The sequence below is a fragment of the Pyrgilauda ruficollis genome, unplaced genomic scaffold (genome assembly GCF_017590135.1).
Source record: "Pyrgilauda ruficollis isolate IOZ18807 unplaced genomic scaffold, ASM1759013v1 scaffold16, whole genome shotgun sequence".
Taxonomy (NCBI): Eukaryota; Metazoa; Chordata; class Aves; order Passeriformes; family Passeridae; genus Pyrgilauda; species Pyrgilauda ruficollis.
Window position 1 is genome coordinate 5721590 of NW_024514764.1, and position 20045 is coordinate 5741634.

General features: G+C 41.9%; 1 protein-coding gene across 1 annotated transcript; it reads right to left on the minus strand.

Moving 5' to 3' along the window:
* Positions 1 to 199: 199 nt before the first annotated feature.
* Positions 200 to 12802, minus strand: KDELR2 (KDEL endoplasmic reticulum protein retention receptor 2). Its single transcript, XM_041462441.1, has 5 exons — positions 12597 to 12802; positions 5937 to 6037; positions 3406 to 3564; positions 2102 to 2354; positions 200 to 1413 (listed from the first exon to the last, which is right to left on the minus strand). The coding sequence occupies exons 1-5, from the start codon at positions 12685 to 12687 to the stop codon at positions 1379 to 1381; spliced, it is 639 nt and encodes a 212-aa protein (XP_041318375.1). The 5' UTR covers positions 12688 to 12802; the 3' UTR covers positions 200 to 1378.
* Positions 12803 to 20045: the final 7243 nt, after the last annotated feature.

Sequence of the window (20045 nt, forward strand, 5' to 3'; positions counted from 1 at the left end):
TGAGCTCTTACTAAACAAGCCAGAACTCGGCCATCGTTGCTTCCATCAGTGATAATGCCCCTCAGAGCCTTAAAAAATTTTTATTTCAATACAGCAATGACATTGAGCAACTCGTCCTCACCCCAACTTTTCAGCCAGTCCCAGGCAAATAGAACACTTTCACATTCAAGAATGAAAAAAGGAAAAAAAAACCCCAAAATGTTTTCACCATTTCATAAAGTGTTTATTGAGGATGGTAACACAGGATAAATCATGCAACAGCTCAGTAAAAAAAGGGAATCATTTAAAGGATGAAGAATGGTAACTGGTGCTGCTGATTCTGAAAAGTTTATAAAAAAAATATTAATTGTCCAAAAGTGACATCGAAAACCACTTGAAGCTGAACATGGAAGTTGCTTATAAAGCATTCATTAATAAGAAAATGTAGATATTGTTTAAAATGATCACCCACAGATTTCTGTAATCAACAACTTACAAGTCTCCCTTTCCCACAGCTGTAAGGGTGGAGCAGGGTTGGACATCCAAGATATTTAACCTTCTCTTCCTGAACAAACAACACAGTCACAAACATTTCCCACTAATTAACACAATCACATCTCTTACCCCTCACAACCTGGGCTGCCAAGTGCTTTCATTATTGGGATTACCTTCCCAGACATCATGGCAGAACAGACAGAGCCCGTCCTTGTGGCCTCAAGTGATTTCCTCATTGCCCTCTTGCCATCAGTCTGTTTTAGAAGGGGAACAACTTCAAAATGTGACTGTTCCCCTTCTAGCACCAGCATATATTTTGAATAAGGAACTCCATGTCAGCAGATGGCACAAAGACTGGGCACCAGCACATCACATTAAACATCGGTGGTTTCAGATTTAGAGTTGACATATATTCGCCTTTTGGAAAAAAAATAAATATAGTGGAATGAAAACTGAATCAAAGGGAAAGAACAGATGACTACCATCCATCAAGGATGCACATATTTGTGCACTGAAAAAAAAAAAGAAAAAAAATCAGTCATTTCAAAGAAAATCTTGAAAATTAAAAAAACGTTTGCACTTGTTCCTGGTCATAAACAATCTCACAAAAATCTCACTTTTGGAACTATTCCAATTGAAACCATACACTGAATTTATTAATACAGTATAAGTTTCTTTATGTAAAAAATCTTTATACATAGTAATAAAAAAGATAAAGGCAAGATGCATCAAACAGAAATCTGCTGGTTGTTTTTCCTCCGTTCTTACAGAGCCGCTGATGACTACCTGCACTATAAAGAGCTGTGTTTCTGACTTTCTGTCTCAAGCATCTTCACCTTTGCTTGTGATAAGGATTGTTCTGTCCAAGCATCCAACAGGACAGATGCTGGTGATGTTTTGGCACTTACGCTGGCAAACTGAGCTTCTTTCCCTTGAGAACTGCAAGGAGAAGTGGGAAAGAAAACAGTCAGCACAACAAAGTTGTGATGCAGGAGAAGCACACATTGCTAGAATGTCACAGGGACCAAAACCTTCCACACCAAATGGGCCCACTGCAGACAGCCCTCCTAGGCTGCCTCTCTCTCTTCAATACATACTGGTAAAACTAGAATTAACAAATCTAACCTTGCCCTCTTGTGGCACCCTGGAGTTCCCAATTTTCATCCTCAAAGAACATACTAGCTCCCCCACCACAGCCTCTTAAGAATTACGACTAAAATACTACAGTTTTGTGGTTACATGATGGAAACTTACAACTCTTGGAGGTACCTAAACCACTGAGAAAGGTGTCTGTAAGCACAGAATCTGCATGTAACAGTGTACATGGTCAGGGGAAGCAGGAGGATCATGTTTACCCATGGAAGACAACAGCAATATATATTTAGCCATAATTAAGTTTTTCCAAAAGTTCATCAGACCTTTTATATATTTATATTCTACCCATACCCAAAAAAAACCCTCAGAAACGCCCCACACTAGCAGAAAGTGTACTCAATAAATGAAGGATATTTCTGAACTAATTGGCACACAGAATTAACAAGCTCGTAATGCTGATGTAGCAGACCCCTATGAACCTGTTAACTGCTACATTCCACAACCTGAAGCTGGAAGTTACTGTATTTCTTACCTTTTGTAACATACAAATAGAAGAAGTCACAGTACAGAACGGTCTGGACCACACCAGCAACAACAGCTATGAGGTCAAAAAATCCCTCAAAGTAGTAGCGCCAAATCCAGTTGACCAAGTACAAGGCACGGTACAGACCCAAGAAGAAAAGATAGTGAGTAGTGATGGTCTCTGCTTCCCCAGTTTTGCTGATCATAAAAAGTTGAGGGAGAATAGCAACCGATTCAAGATAGATGGAGAAGGTCCACAGTATCTGAAAGGAAAAACCACAGGTAAATCCAACTGTCTTACTGGTAACAGCAGGACAGAAAACATTTGACTTGCCTCGACTTTTCACTCTCTAACAATGTTATGGACGGATGAATACCTATTCATACAGCTCCAGTATTTTGGCAAACTTTCCCTGGTACAGGGAAAACTAAGTGAAAGCTTTATAATCAGCCAGAGGCTGGGAGGAGGGAACTCTCCTGGCAGACAGCAGACTCCCAAACCAGCTCTCTGTTGAGCTGGCACACACAGGTTTACTTGTGAGGGAACTTGAATGCATCCAGTTCACATTACCATGAAATGCAGCTTACACAGTCCATGCTGAGAAAGCTGCAGGGAAGATGAAGTCCCTTCCCCTGCTTAATGTTCTTCCATTTTTTATCTATTTGTTTAAAGAATGAGTTAACACAGAACAAAATTTAATGTCTCAAAGTGCTGCAATTCAAATTGCCTTACCCTGTAATAAATTCATTTAACCCCAATATAAAAATGCAGCTCAGACCACGTAAAACAAGGATTTAAAGTTACTCTCTATTTTGTAGGAAAAAATTACCTGTTTGAACTCTCTGTAATGACATTTTTAATATAATTTTTCTGCAATTAAATACATAGCTGCACTTTAAACACAATGCAATTTGTTTTTATAGTCTAAGACCATTTGCAATTCTATAAAATTTAAGTAGTAGTATAATTCCTTTTGTTTTCACCAGGTGGCACCAACTATTCACAAACTGCCTTCCTGGGGATTTCTTTAACAAACAGAACAAAAGGAATTCTGAATTAATACAGTCGTCATATCTGGGAAAAACAGTCTTCTGCTTAATAAAATAATCTATGCTGATAAAAATGCTGGTTTCCTGAGGTGCCTTAAATTTGTGCAGACATCTGCACCACACAGATTCATTGAAGAAAGGATTAGCTGAACCTACTAAACATAGACACCCTTCAACCATTCACTTGTCAGGCTAAAAATGCTCATCCTCACCTTCTAAATATTTCAGCGAAAAAATATCATCTCATGCCTACAATCAACTCACCTCCAGTGGAGAGAAGTCATGATTAACAAGAAAAGAGAGCCCACCAACAGGAACTATCAGGAACTCCACTCGGAAGGTGTCATGGTTTCCATCATAGGTGGCCTTGAACTTCATGTAGATCAGGTACACGGTGGCGTACGAGCAAGCGATGTAGATAAGCTGAGGGCAAGGAAAGAAACAACCCCAAAACAATCCACAGAGGTTCCAGGATTCAATCACACTCCCTGAATAAGCACTAAGATGAGTAAGCGTGGTCTTTTTAGATTCTTTGCATTGTTTACGAGGTTTTGCAGGCTGTTGGTGGTGCTTAACTTTTGTCAGCAGAGTAAAAATTCAAAACGAGCGATTCTGGGCCCTACTGGTTTTGTTGCTTTAAAGGCATCACATGCCCATGGCTGAAGTGCCTGCCCAAAGGTGAAGACCCTTTCCACAACTAAAGAAGTGACTGGAGAAGGAATACATGTTCTGCAACTGCAGGGGAAGCACTGGCCCCAAACATTTAGGTTAAAAATGTGCAGGTGCATACACACAATAATAATGGAAGGGGATTTTCTACATTCAAAAAGCCCAGCATGGTGTGGCTCATGTGGCAACTAAAAAAATATTCAATATTCAGACAACCATTTAACATATCACAAGTTAGCTGATTTGCTTTGGACCATTAAACATCTCTAAAAATCTGAAGAGTGGCAACTGGACACTGCTCTTCACCAACCAAGAGGCCCCAAAACCTCAAGACTGAGAGCAGCAATGAACCAGAATTCAATCTGAGCTGATGCCTAGCCACTTTGAATGGTTATGGCACAGTAGACTTTATAGCTATTCCCTGTGGAATAAGCAAAAAGCTTCATTTTACAGGTGAGAAAACAGAATAGAGAGAATCTAAGACTTTCTAAAGGTCAATCTGCCATCATCAGGACAGAGCTCATTGTCCTGGAGTCAACAGAGTACAGCAGACTAGACAAATATTTTAGCTTCTGCCACTTTCAGCACAAAGATTAAATGTTCCAAACTATTTATCACATTAGAAAAGGTTCTCTGCAACACAGAAGTAACAGATTAAAAATCCCACTGTTTGCAGATGCTATTAATCACTAAATGCTCTGCTCACAGACAAAATCCTACAAATACTGTATTAAGGAGCTCAGAATCCAAAGGCTCTGCTACATAAGCACTCCAGCTGAGTGGAGATAAAGAACCACAGGACAGGATACAGGGAACCTTTACTATGGGTGTAAACAAATCACAGCAGGTACGATCACAGAAGACACTGAAAAAGTGTGAATGAATCCAAATTTCTTGCAATTACAAACTTCTTCATCTCAAGAATCTCAACTCTCTATTTCTCAGCTAAAGTTCTCTCAAGTTCTCAACAACTGTGTAACATTACATACTCCTACATATATATAAATATAACACAAAACTGTGTTGGGACACTCAAGCAGCTTCATCTTGACACTACAATAATGGGCTGAAAAGACAATTATATCCAGTCTTTCTAAGCAGCAACCTTTGAAATTGAAATAGAGGCTACCATTTTGAAAGTTAATATTTCCACATTCCTTCCTTTTCTGGTTAGGAGGGCTGTAGAACAAAATATGCTCATGGCCCTGAATCACAACCAATAAAATAAATAAATGGCAAAAAGCCCTACCTTCTCCTTTAGTGCACCTAATTGTACCTTCCAATCAGAAATCACATGTGGAAAAAGCTTCTGTTTCAAGAATATTTTATTTAATCCACAGTTCTTCATCTATACTGTTAATATTAAAACTTAAGCATGCACATTTTGCTTGTGGGAAAGCAAGTGTGAGTTCAAGACACAAAATTTTATTTTACAGTATTATTTCCCTAATTTATCCATCAATTTTGTGTTCTTGATTATTTTAGTCTTTCCTCTTGGCAAAGTTATACTGCCCTCTAAATTAAAGCTGAAAAGCATTAAAAATTCCAGAAATAAAGGAACTGGATTAAAAAAAAAACATAAACATACTGCCCTATCCCAGACCACTGCTTTATTTTCTTGTGCTCAGCACCAGAAATTGCAGGAATGAGTAAGTAAAACACTCAAATTCAGGCTCGCTGATATTCAGTGGGCAAGTGACAGGGGTATAACTCACAGAAGCTGCATTCCTTAAAGCTTACTCATGTCAACTTTTCATCAGCCTCTGACCAGACAGTAGCTGCAATTCTGGCAGTGCGTTCTGAATACTAATTTACCTTGTAGTGAATAAAAGCAGATTTACTTGAGCTTTAATGTCTCAAATGAGAAATACAGTTTATTTGAACCATTTTTCCAAAAGCTTGTACTTTCAATAACCAAAATGTCATTTGTTCTAAATGTCACAGTCCTGATATACAGTTTTTAAAAATTGCATGTAGAGTGCAGAAAAGAAGTAGGATTTCAAGTCCCTAATCTAAAGTCCATCTAGAGCTTTGGTGCAGTGGGCCATTAAAAATGGCTTTTATTAATGAAATATGCACTCTGCAGGCAACCTCACTAGCTTTTCTAACTCTTCAGCATACTCTACCTTCATAGATGTGTTATACAATGAAATGAATGAAGTGAAGAGGTCCAGGTAACGGGTAGTGAAGACCAGTGCAAACAGAAGCTGGCTTTTCCCAGAAATACCTAAAGTGATAAAGGAAATAATTAATCATTCAGAAAGTGATAAAGTGCTTTGAAACATTTGATGACTGGGATGAGAAAGGCTATATCCTTTATTTTTAAGCAGGTTGATCACAAAATTAGGACAAAATCCAAATTCCCAAGCTGTACAAACAGAATTCTAAGCCCATATAGCTCAGTAGTGTGAACATAAGTTACCCTGTACTGGAAGAGGTGCTGGCACTACACAAGGTTTAGAAGTTACTCACAGCAGGTAGTGTCATCTCCAAAAATATCACCTGCAAGCTATCTGTTCTGTATTATGACTGGGCAAGGCTGCATTAGCTTTCAGTTCTCAGAATGCTGTCACATGCCTCAGTACAATCTTTAGACGCTGAATAGCTGGAAAGGTACAAGGGCAATACAGAACAAACCCAGTGACAAGCAGAAGGTATGATGGCACCAATAATGGGATTTTAGAGGAATACATAGATTTTAAAACATAAGGCAATTCAATTCACCGATTCAATTGACCACATGGTGAGAAAAACATCAAACAATCAAACCCACATGTTATTATGTACTAAAACAAAACTTTAAAAAGGAAGAGAAGTGAGACAAAATGTCAGACATCTACACTGCATCTTCAAAGCAACTTTCGATTCTAGGTCAAAGCCCCAATGTCAAAATGTTTGTTTGTACTTAACTTCAGGCACTAGAGCACAGTTAGAAGCATAAAAGCTTTGCACAGTCAGTCACTAAAAGCTTCCAAAAGCTGAGGTGAAGCATCGCTCCATAATACTGATGTGGTGGTGTGTCACAGCAGGGGACAAAACAACCTACTCTGCCTCTATCTTGTTATTCCAATTATTCTTGTTTTCAGTCATCCAGGGCGAAAATAATTGAATCTGTTCAGCTAAGCATGCAAGTCTTCTTCAAAAAACAAGAGGGAAAAATACTCTGCAGAAGAGGCTGAAAATCCTTGTCCCTTTATACAGAGATATTTCTAGAAAGGCTTTTATTAACAGTGCCATAAAGCAATTAGGAGAAGGCAATCTGCTATGGCTATTGAAGTCCTTTCTCACTCCAGCTTAAGGAACATGGAATAAACTGCTCCAGATGAAGGATTTTAACCTATGAAGTATAAGAATGGCTGAAACAGTAACAATTAGAAAGGCATGTGTTTGCAAATTTCATATGTGAAACGTCTGCAAGGTGAGCCTGATGTGCCACCTACAGAACAGCCCAAGTACAGTACAGGGAACATAAACCACTCAAAACCTGCAGGCTGTAAAGCTGTAAAACACAAGCTGCAAGTATTACAAACAAAACATGCCACTTGCCCCCCCCAAAAAAACTCCAAAACAAAAACAAACCCCCACAAACAAACTACCTCCCAAAATTTAGGGAAAAAAAAATACATTTGACATTTCTTGAACTACAACTGCATTGTAGCTGAAGCAGCACTCTGGGCTCATCCCAGGTGTGCTCGTTGGCATCACAACTTGCCAATAAAACCTCCCAGCAAGCAAAGCTGTCCTAAGGTCAGAATCCACAGGACAAAGAAATCCACCTGGACAGATTACAGAACACATGATATAGACTATAATACAATAATATAACATATAACAGAATATAATTAGGCTAAATTATTTAGCATGCTATTTTCTTTTTAGCAAATAACTGGGAACAGAGGGAAAAAAAAAACCAAAAAAACTAAAAACTAAAACCCAACCAGCATATAAGAGACATTAATTATTGATAACAGCTATAAATTTGGATCTGGATATTCTGTCATAAATACATATAACATACCTGACAAATTGTTCTAAGCCATTGTCAATCTTACCTCCTCAACCCCAAAGCTGTAATTTTTATTAAGACTTTCAATACTCTCACTGATTTTTGAATCTCTAGAATAGTTGTGAAATCCTGAAACCCACCCTAGACTCAAGATTAAACTACTCAAGTAAAAGTAGGCTAGACTAGACTAGGCAAGGTTTAAATTGTAAACCAAAGGCCTATGAAGGGATGGGAGAAACATCTTAACTACAAACAAAACCAAGGCAAGGGAACAGGCAAACACAACAGTTGTAGGACTTTGATGCATTTTAAGACTTTAGGAAATGTATCAATGTATGGGTCACGGCACGGACCCTGCCTCACCACTGGCAACTGCAATACACTGAGGCTACAATGATGCTAATCTCATCCTTCTCCCTTTCCTTTTACTCCCACAAACGTTACTTAGTTCCTGAACTAAATAAAAATGGTTTTATTTCTTCTTCCAAAGCTCTGCGTTCAAATTTGGAAGAGCCAAACCTCTCCGTTTTGTTTCATCCTCACACATGGAAAAACTCCTTCAACCTCTGCACTCCAGCTTGGCTGAAAGCCATAGCATGAAACTTTAATTCAGGTGATTTTCACAGCCAGGCAGGAGGGCAGAGCTGAAACTGTAGTAGTTTCTTATCAACTTCATTTTGCTGTGGTGAGTCAGGTGAGGAACAACAGGCAGGAGCTGTGGAGTGTGTACAGCACTTACCAACTACAAACTGCACATCACAGCCATAAAACCTACAAACAAAAATTCCTCTAAGGAAGGTCAGTCCATATTTTGCCATGGAAACTTCACAGACTTTTAAAAACAAAGTAGTTCAGTTCTGTAACAAGTGCACACCACCCACAGAACCACAACTTCTTTGGTTCTGCTAATAAGTACCAGCATTAAGACTGCTGGCTTCCAATTTAAAAACCCAACCTAATTTTAAAGACAAATTTTCCAACTGAGAAAGAGAATACTCTCCTTCAAAGGGAGAGAAAAAATTTCAAATCTACCTAAAGAAGCAGTTTTTGTGAAAATACAGACAAATTAGCAGCAGCCTATGGCAAAGTACTGTCAGAAGTCTTCACCTTAGCATATTATCTGTTCCACAATAGACACATAAAATTGAGATACAGCTACATTACCTAGCAAAAGTACTACACATTTACTATCTATAGTACTTTTTTAGAGTATACAGCTTATAATTGGACAGCAGTGCAACCGCAGGTCACCTTTAACACTTGATAAATGGCACAGAGAAATGCGAATCAATTTTCAGACAGTAATTTGCAGTGCAAACAACCTAATTTGACTTGAAATGGGTAAGAAAATACAGTCTGAACAGGACAATGTTTGAAAGCACAAGATTTCTCAAGTCTCATGAATTTCCTAATTATGACATGATGTCGATAATGGAGTTACCTACTACATTCTCCATGGCTCTTCCTAATGATTTTTGAACTGTTATTTTGAGTGGCAAACATTTTTCCAAATTCTAAATTTGGAAACTTAAATAACCAGACATGCAAAAAATTGTTTCCCTGCCAGCTCTAAAATTCTGAAATCAAGACTTGATTTGCTTTCCCCTTGTTATCTTTTCAATCTATTGACTAAATAAGGAAAAAAAAAAGTTTCTCAAACACAGACTGCTTCAAAGTGCAGATGAGCCTAGCCTTACCCATCTTCTTCAATTAGAAGAGTCACTTCTTAAGAAAGAAAATGGGGACTAGGAGTGTTAAAAAAGCAGCAGGTTGCAGCAGAGGTGTGCACAGGCTGTCTCCCTTCATTTCCAGCTGCTTTTACAGCCCTCTGAGTTCTCCTGGAACAAAGGCCTCAGACACACACAGATGCAACCAGAAGAGAGGAGTCGGCACCATGTGGTTTGCCAGCTCTTCATGGATCACAGCCTGCAGTTCAGCCAGCAGTTAGAAGCCCTTCTTTATTTTCCAAGCCTCTACTGCTGCAAAAGTGCACGGTTAAAGTAGCACCTGGTTTGCCTGTGTTTCCTTAGTCACCAATAACCACGAGGTATAAGTTTATTTAATTTATAAATGGTTCTAATAACTATGCAATGTAAAGAAATGGCAGAAAGCCCTCTAATAAGTGGCTCTCTGTAGATGCTTAACATTAACTGGTAACTACTTAGGGGTTATTGTCATGCATGACTTTACAAACATATGCAAATGTATATTTACAACAGTTTCATCAATAGAAACCTCAACTGACAACAATGAGCCACTAGGAGGAACAAAATAGAGCCCCAAAAATAAAACTCTTTGCTCGTATTCCTTTGAGGTATTCATGTTCTCATTCTAGACAAACTTGTTGGGCCTCAGACACCAATCTCACAGCAGCAACACAAATCTGGATTTACTCCTGAGGACTCAGGCAGAACTAGAAGACACCAAAGAAACAACCCTTGACAAACACATTTCTGCTTGCTTTTTTTTCCTCAGGAAAATTAATTAAGCAAGTATTTTCTACTGAAAGATCTCATGCATGTGCATTTGTGTCCAGGGACACTTGGCTAATTTGGGAAAGGGGAGAGCTGTATCACCTATGTGATACAGGCCTGTTTACTTTTCTGTCCTGGAGAAAGCTGTACCAATGATTGGTGTGAGGCTGCTTTCTTATCAATAAACCCCTAGTAGCAGAGATTCTCAATCACAATTGGCCTAAGGAAAGCAACATCAGACCACTTTTTAAGCAGAAAGATGGGACCAGGTCACATTGTACTATACTGTGCAAATAACCTCACATCCAAAGGTCACTTAAGAATCTCTTGGCTCAAACCCTATCTGAATCTCAGCCCTGCAATAGAATTTCACATTTTCTTTCTTCAGATATTACATGACATTCAGTTTTTAGATCATTAACCCTCCTGCTGTTTGTAATCTCAACTGCATTTCTCAAACACAGGACAAAGCTTTACTCAAGATCTGGAGGAGGCAAGGCCCTCTCCTGTCAGATCCAGGCAGGATTCCTGCGATGCACTAGAGCCTGAGCCAGGTAAGTTCATCAGGAAGGTGCTCTTGTGCTCCACGACCTCAGGAACAATAGTTCTGCACTGCTGCTGCGTGTGGGCCATGGAGTCACTCGCTTGACCTCTTTTGTAAAGTTAAGAACAGTTTTTACTTTAAGTCTGTTTAAAGCCAAAGCCATTAGTTTACTTTTTAAAAAAACAAAACTATTCATTTACTGTTTTTTTTGGTGTGCTACCAAGTGATTAGCTGGTGATTTGACATGACAACATAAAGAACCTGTACTTCCTCCTACCTGAGGTGTAAATCTCTTTCATTTCCCCATTCTCAGTTATTTCAGGTTACAACTTAAACTAATCCTTCATGCTTTTAACTGAAAACTTTACAGATACATCTGTTCAACAGTGCTAACCGGGTATTTGAACAGTATCATCAAAACATGGCAAACTGATTTCAAGACAATTGTCCTCACTAAAGAAGGAGAAGCTCACTGGAGAGAAGGCAAAGTCAAGCTCACAGCCAAACTCCCGTGCACAACAAAACCGACCCACGTAACACACACCGCAAGGAAATGCCCATTTTGAATGACAACAGCTCCCAGTTTTCTGAAAGAAATCAGCTACGCTGCAGTTATGGGAACTGCCTGCAATTCCCTGCAACCACCACACCGTACAGCCGAAGGGAGAGAGCGAAGCACGGCACAAGGAACTGGAGCACGCCCGTTCCGAACGGGGGGGAAGCGGCGGCGGGGGGCGGCGGAGCGGGGTTCGCCGGCCGGGACCCGGCGCAGCTCCCGCTGCCACGTCACACAGCCCCGCGGCTCCCGCCGGGAATCTCGCTCCTACCGCTCCCCACTGCGGGCTGGCCCGGCCGACAGCAAACCCGCCGCCAGCCCTAAGAGCGGCACGAAGCACAGCTCAATTCCTGCACAAAAGCGAAGGAGAGGGGGAGCGTGAGGCCGCCGCGGAGGGAAGGGGAGAGCAGGGAAACTTCAGAGGCTGCGAACCGCGAGCCAGCGGCGGCCGGCGCTGCACCAAACCGGGTACACCGGCGGCCCAGGGGCCGGGCGCGGCCAGGGCAAGCGAGGGAAGGGATGGAGGGACGGAGGGATGAAGACACGGCGGCTGCTCGCCCCGTGGGGGACGAACTGCTCCCCCCCGCCCGCCCTCCAAACCGGCCTCCCCATTCATTCGCCTGCCGCCGGGCAGTTACGTAAGGAAGGAGCGACCCTCCCGGACACAGCCGGAGCGGCGGTGCACAGGGATTAAAGTACAAATAATGGCAACCACAACACCTTCCAGGGAAATGCAGCTGCCGCCGGCGCACCCCCACCCCGGAGCGGGGATGCGCCTCCTCCTTCCCCCTCTCCCGGCTGCTCACCCGCTCCGCCAGCGCTGGATTTGGACGGGGCCGAGCCGCGGGGAGGTCAGGAGGAGGGCAGAGCCCCTTCCCCTGCGCGAACGGGAACGACCATCCCTTTTCACCTGCCCGGGCCGAGTTCTGCCCGCCCGCCCCGGGGGCCCTCGGGGGGACCCAGCGGGGTCAATGCCCTCCCCGCCTTTCCCCGCTTCACCAGGGCCGCCTCCCGGGCCACTGAGACAGGCGGGACCCCCCCGCCGCCCCGGCTCGCTGGGCTCTCCCCGGGGCGCGGCCCTTCGGGGGCGATCGCAGCACCCCGCGGCGAGCTCGGGGCTATGCCGCCCGGCCCCGGCGCGGCTCCCGCGGGGCTCTGCGGCCCGGAGCCACCCGGCCGGTCCCGCCCCGCGGCCTCCGCACGCACCCGCGCAGGAGCGGCTCTTCCAGATCTTGAGCAGCAGGATGATGATGGCCGCCAGGTGGGACAGGTCCCCGGTGAGGCGGAAGATGTTCATGGCGGCGGCAGAGGCGGCGGCGCAGCCGGAGCCGGGGAGCGAAGATGGCGCAAGCTCAGCGGGCACCGAGCGACGTGGCCCGGGGACGTGGCCAGGCAGCCCCGCGCCGGTGCACGCCGGGAAGCGGGGGGAGCGCCCGCCCCGCCCCGCGCCGCCCTCACGGCGGGGCCGCCCCGGCAGCCGCGGGCCCGGGCGAGCGGAGGGCAGCGGCTGAGGGACTCAGTCCTTAGAGCGGCCGAGAAGCTGATCTGTATATATATATATATACACAATAGCGAATATAATATATATTATATTATTTTTTATATATATTTTAGTACGTTTTGGAGGCCAACAGTGTGAAAATCTCCATCAGCTACTAGAGTCCAGCGGAGGCCATAAAGGTGATGAGTGTCTCTTAGGAGAGACTGTGAGGGCTGGGCCTTGTTAGTCTGGAGAAGACTGAGGGGGATCTCCTCGGCAGGTATAAATACCTCAGAGGGGAGTGCCAAGAGGGTCACAGAATCATGGAGTTACAGAATAGTTTGGGTGAGAAGGGCACTTAGGGATCATCTCGTTCCACCCCCTGCCATGGGCAGGGATGCCGCTCACTGGACCAGGGTACTCAGGACCCCATCGAGCCTGGCCTGGAACACTTCCAGCGGTGGAGCAGCCACAGCTTCTCTGGGCACCCTGTGACAGGATGGTGCCAGAGTCATTTCCATGGTGCCCAGTGACAGGACAAGGAGCAATGGCCATAAACTGAAACACAAGGAGTTTCATGTGAACACAAGAAATTTTTTTACATTGAGGGTTGCAGAACACTGCGACAAGACTGGGCAGTCAGGGATTCTCCCTCCCTGGAGACATTCCAAACCCACCTGGACACGTTCCTGTGTCACTGCTCCAGGTGACCCTGCCTTGGCAGGAGGGTTGGACTGGGTGATCTACAGATGTCCCTTCCAACACTAACAATTCCATGATTCTGTGTAAACTTCCAGGAAAAAGAAAAAATAGCAATTATTTCTTCAAAATCATGCCTTGAGAGTCAGCACACTGCTTCTTCAGAGTCCTTAATCCCCAAAACAGGACATGACCAGCAAAGTTCAGTGGGCAGTTCAAAAGAGGTTTCTCCTCTTAATAACTCTCCAATGTTCACTCTAAAAAAATCCAACAATCCAAACAAGAGCAAAGAAAAATAGGAGTAGCCATCCAGGAACAGGATTTCTAACGGTTGTAGAAAATGGGTAACAGCTTCTTCCAGGTAAATAGTGGTGCTTTGCTGGGTAGCTAATTTCTTTAAAATCTCTTGGTTTACATTGTTTCACAGCCCGTTTGAGGAAATAGCATAAGGACTTTACTGTTACAGATTTATACAGTGAAAAGTTCCCACAGCAGAAGGTTATGGACTGTTTGAAATTTAAGAAAAGGATCTTAACTAAAGTATTTTAATTTTTCTGTTTACAATGTGGCACAAACAATGAAATCTTTAGAGTTTACATAATCCTGAGAAGGGAGACCTGATTAGTACCTGCTATTGAATTTATCTTTTTTAGTAAGTGTCCACTGTATGACAAAAACAAATAAACACTGAAATCTTTAGAGTTTACATAATCCTGAGAAGGGAGACCTGATTAGTACCTGCTATTTACTTATTTTCAGAGATTAGGAATCAAAGTCTGTCCTCTTACAACACTGTGTTTACAAGTAGAGCAGTGCAACTCCTTGACAAGCTCCATAGTATCTCTTACCACTTCCTAAGAGAAGTTGGATGTTGCATTTGAAAAAGTTTTATAGATCTGGACTCTAACAGAATAATTATTTTAAACAGATATTGAATAATTTTTGGCATCAAATAATGTTTGATGTATCCACCAGTGAGTTGCCTACTTGGGGATACATGTTAAAAACCCAAATACAGTATTTGGAGAATTTGTACTGAAGACGACAGCGTTTGGCAGAACTCCCCAGATCTGTGTACAACTGCAACAGGAGGGGAGAAAGTGCAAATTCATAACCACAACATCAGCAGCTGCAGTGCTGAGGCACTTCCATCACTGCACACACGTGTGAGGTCTGAAAACACAGACATGTCTTACAGCACTGGCTGGACCAGCCTGTTTGACACAGGCTTGATTGAAATGTGAACATTTAATATGTCAGATCTCAACAATTCTGAAAGGGTGAATACTGAAATAAAAGTAGCTAATAAAAACACTGACAGATGCATATCTGGAATCTATTTAATAGATACATTAAAGCTAGAGAGCTGACATCCATGCTCTCAACTCCTGCTCAGTTAATGCAGTTCATATTCAGGACTTGTTTGTGATCTAAGTTGTTTTCTGACATCTGATTAAATGTTGAAACATGTCAGGCCTCAATTAAACATGACCTGGGGCAGTTTCAGCTTGTGCATCAAACCAATGTGATTTTAACTATAGCAATGACTAGTCTTTGATAAATCAATACAGTTCACTTCCATATACAATGGTTAAAAATTATCAAGGAAAGGAGAAAATATTCCCCTGTTGTATCTGTGACAGATTAGCATTTTCCACTGTTTTCATATTTCCCTACAGGAATTTACTTTTGTCTTCTCTCCTTTTCTCTTTGTCCCTCAAAGAGAAGTTTACAGATATTAAGTGAGATGTTAAGTATTTGTAAGGCTAATTATACCAGCTAAAACATTAGAAAATAAATGTTATACTGTTGCCAGCAAAGCAAGAAATCCATCAATCACAATTCCTCCAGTTAATACTTCAATGTTCAGTCACTTGGACTATGAGCTCTGAACATGCCTGTGTTCCTGCATCATCAGGGCAAGAAAATCCTCTCATTAATCCGGATTGGAAAAGCAGACTGATGCTGAACAGAAAAGGGCAGGAAGAGACAGATGGACATTGGTTGCTTTCTACTCATTGAAGAAAAAATGTAATACATTTTGTGGCTATCTATTTTTGGGTACAAATAAAGAACCAGATGTGAGCTTTGATAAAAATATCCTATGGTGCAAATGTCCTACTTGTCCTGATGCCTGGCAAGGTCCAGTGGGGTCTTTGAGGTAGTCTCATAATTTCTGTCTAAGGACTAGGTAGAAAAATATGGAAAGATAGTCTATCACAGTCTTAACTAAAATATGAAATTATGGATACCTGGATAGCACACAGGTCTGTTTTGCTTTGTGACAGATTTGTTATTTATCTGCACTTTCCAACAATATGCTATATAACAATGCAGAAAATACTCTTTCTGAGGACCAATTCCACATGTTCTGGGGTACCAATAAAATAAATTTAACTTAGAGTGGAGTTTTTGTTTATTCTTTGCAGACCTGTCTTTTCTATCCAGTTTCCCTCCTGCCTCGCTGGAAAAGGAAGTCAGATCCCTCCCTTCCAACAGCACTGGAGTAAACAGTCCCTAAGGCTGTCCCACATCATATGGCACGAATGAGAATATTTTGCTAATCAGGACTATAAGGTTCTTAGCTCTCCTCATCCCATACCTAGAGATCTTGTTTAAGAAAAACCCAAAAAAAACAACCCAAAACACACACACCAAAAAATCCCAGAAACTTATCAAAAACATGAAAACATTTTCACTGAAATAAAGAGACACCATTGCTTAAAGCTGGGTACCAGCCTGGAATATCAACTTCTTTAGAGAAAAGAAAAAAAAAAAGAGGAAGAGATTCTTTGAAATTTGACTTTTAATTCTAAGGAGAACAGAGTATGACAGAGGAATGAGGTACTGCAATTTGCTGGCTGTTCCTCGACTGCCATGGGGAAATTGGCAGTGTCCCACTGGGAAGCAGTGTGTGGGATCTATAACCACAACACAGCATGAGCCAAAATACCAGCGGTGCACTATGGCCAGTTACCTGCTCAAGTGACACATTCCAGGTGACTGCTGATTCCTTGCTTCTTTCTGAGTGTCACTGGAGTGAGTCAGGCCTCTCCCTTGGCCCCAGGTGTGTTTGGCTGGCACACCTTGAGCAATGTCTCACATCTGCTCCAAGGAGGCAGCCAGTGGGACTCTGACAAGGTCCCAGCCTAATATGATGGGGTTGCAATTTGTGTTACTGGAAAGTAAATGAGGGGGTGATGAGCCCTAGGCACTGCAGTGAAGTGAGAAGTTAAATCTGCCATAATGCAGTATGTAATTGCCTCTGGAATATTTGAGCAGATTATACAGAGGCATAAAGGACTTCTTAAAATTAAGGAAGGATGCCTTTTTTTTTTTTTTTTAAACAGTATCTTTAGAGCCTCACACTGAGGAGCTGGTTAGCTCTAATGTGACAGATTGAGATCACTGGGAGTCAAACATTCCATGCACTGTACAAAACCTGACAGCAGGCATAATGCCAGCTTTAACAGGGACACTTCTCAGACACTGGTGGATGGGTAGTTGTTTTCTTCCTTTTGGGGATTTAGAGATACCACAGATGTGCCATTTACCTCAGTACCAGGTCATAGGGATATTTTCTCTCCTGCTGATCCAGAACCAGTAGCTCTTTTTTCTAAATACAATTCTTAACATCAAGGTATCAGGCACTGAAACAATAAAACAAAAGTATTTCTTCCCATTTGTTAACTTCTGAAGGATCCTACATTCAATCACAGGAATGAAATGCCTCCTCTCACATTCTGCTGGACAGGGTCATCTGTCACAGGGCTCAAAGCACTCACAGGAGCCAGGCCTACACCAGAGCTCTGACTGTCAGCAGCTGGATGGTTGGATGTGCATCCCACAGGATGTATGGCACTGCCCAACAGCCATCAGAAGGGTCACAAGTGGAGAGGAGAACTGCAGTTCTCACAATAAGCAGATACAATTATTATCATGGTCTATATTCAACAGCAGATTTATGCACAAATCCAAATTTTTTTTTCTTTCTCAAAGACCTCAAAGAACTACAAAGAATGTAGGAGAAATTAGCTTGGTTTAAATAAATGTTACCCACATCTAAAAAGAGCAACATTTCTTTAAGAATCAAACCTTTATACCACATTTCTCTGTAGTATATTCTTCCCCAAAATCCTGATCATGCAAAAAGAGAGGGAGTGTGAGACATTTTTCCCATGAATGCATTCCAGTCAAAGTGATCACGTGCATGTTGTATGCAATACACATCTGCAGAGGGGACAGATGCCTGCACTGAGGGGTTCTGTGGTTTGTTTCACGGAAGTAAAGTGTACAAGTTTCAGTTTCCTCTGGCAGCGTGCAGGATTGTGAATCCTGCAGGATGGCAGGTCACACACACAGATTACATACCATGCATACTTGTGCTCTCTATGCCTTTCTTCCCTTTCCATCTATTCTTCCCACAGAAATTCAGTTTCGACAGTTTTGATGGAAGTGCCTAATGAATCCCAGATTTTGTAGAATGGGCTTTTCCATCAGTGACCTTTACAAGAGGGACATTGTCAGGAGTAAAATTGCTTTTCTACAATACTTGCCATCCAAAATGCTCACACCATCTCATGAACCAAACAGCATTTGCAATCTCATAGTGAAATCAGTACAACATTAAGTCAGCCACATTTACCCCTCCTACACTACTCTTGTAAGAAATAGGTAAGCCCTTGACCAAACGTAAATGCAATGCCAAAGTTCTTAATGTAATTATTAATTTAATAAAATATATAAATAATCAAGCTGTTCAGCTATTTAAAAGCACTTGTGCTTGAAAGAAATTACAGCACAGATGGCACAAAACAAAGAACTCACTCCTGCTCCAATTAAAAGCTAAACTCTGACTCACATAATTGCAAACAGAATCACTCCCAGGTATATTGACAGAAGAAGATCACTTTCAGCTCATATAGATTTTTGAAAGGCTTGGTAGAGCTAAGTCACGTATCTGACCTAAGCAGCTGAACAGGAAATGCTGACTGTCTTCTTGACATGAAAACACTCTCTTGCATCTTCGGAAATGCACACAGAATTCAAGTCAGGCAATTTCTAGAAATCAAAAAATCTTTTAGTACTTTCACATCTGAGTGAGGCAGAACTTGCTAATGTGAAAACACAGATAAATCTTTATAATGCATTTGATCCACTTGGTTTTAGTGGACATTTGCGTGTATTTGCTGGGATTAACAAAACAAACTTCTTCCTATTTAAATATACGTCTCAATCTCTTGTTCCCATGCAGAAAAGGAAACACAGCTGGAGAAGCTAGAATCTTACCATGAGGATTAGAGAAAAAAGTGCCAGGCAGTTTGAAGCAATCGTAATTCTTTGCTCATAAAATGCAGAACTAAAGCATGTAGTATTATCTATAACATCATGTCACACTTGCCAGGGTTAGTTATAGGCAAAGGCAGTTCCCAAAGCAGCAGATTGCTGAAGGGGGAAGAGGGAAAGGAGGGGGTAAGAAATGGCTCTCACTGCCTACTTTGCCAATAACAAAGCCCTGAGAATCAAGTTAGCCCCGGCTGCTGCAGGAATTACAGAATATATGGGACTATGGTGGAACTGTGACTCCCAGCTACAGCAAGAGCTCACTTTCACCTTGTCCCAGCAGCAGCTGGGCTCTTCCCTCCAGCTCTCCCTCCCTCCCACTCCTATTGCTTCCCCACCTGAGAAAAATTTAAATTCTACTTTCAGGACTGAGAAGCCAGATGTAATGTTTGCCATAACGAAATACAAATTACAGTTTGAAGGGCATTTGCTACAGTACAGCCCTGAACAAAAAAGGTAAACTTTTCAGTCCATGCATTGCCTTTTTCAGTCTAGAAAAAATAAGACTTTTGCAAGGGCAAAATGGAAAACTGTGCCATGTGTCCATGATCTAAAATCATGTTGAACAACATCAAAATATACGTTCACATGAAGAGGATTTTTAATAAACCTTTTTCCTCCAATTGTTAAAAATACTGAGAAGCTAATTATTGAGAAATATTGGGGCATGAGAAGCTCATATTAGACACTTAAATCATATGCTGATAAAACACAGGAAAATATTTATGGTTTATGAGAAATGCCTTATTCTAGGTCTTGTGGAAAATACTGGATTGACAGTCCTAGTAGTGCATAGGCCCAGTGAACAGTTTCCCCTTAGTATTCCCAGGTGCACACTTCAACCCCACCTGGACTGAAAGGACTGTCTCTTGATGAACATAAGCAGGTTTCCATGGTGTATTTTGTCACATTAAATACTCACAGTATTGCCAATGCCCCCAGTGTCAACAGTTCTGTATTGAATACAAACAGCCATGGGGAAACAACATTTTGTAGAGGTGCTTAAATTCTAAGAGCCTGTTACCACTTCTTGTCTGAGAGGATTTAAACCAGCAGCTCCAAGATGAAGCTATTTTATTGCAATAGCAGTAACTTTTAGTGTAGTTTCTACTACACCACACAGAAGGATAGCC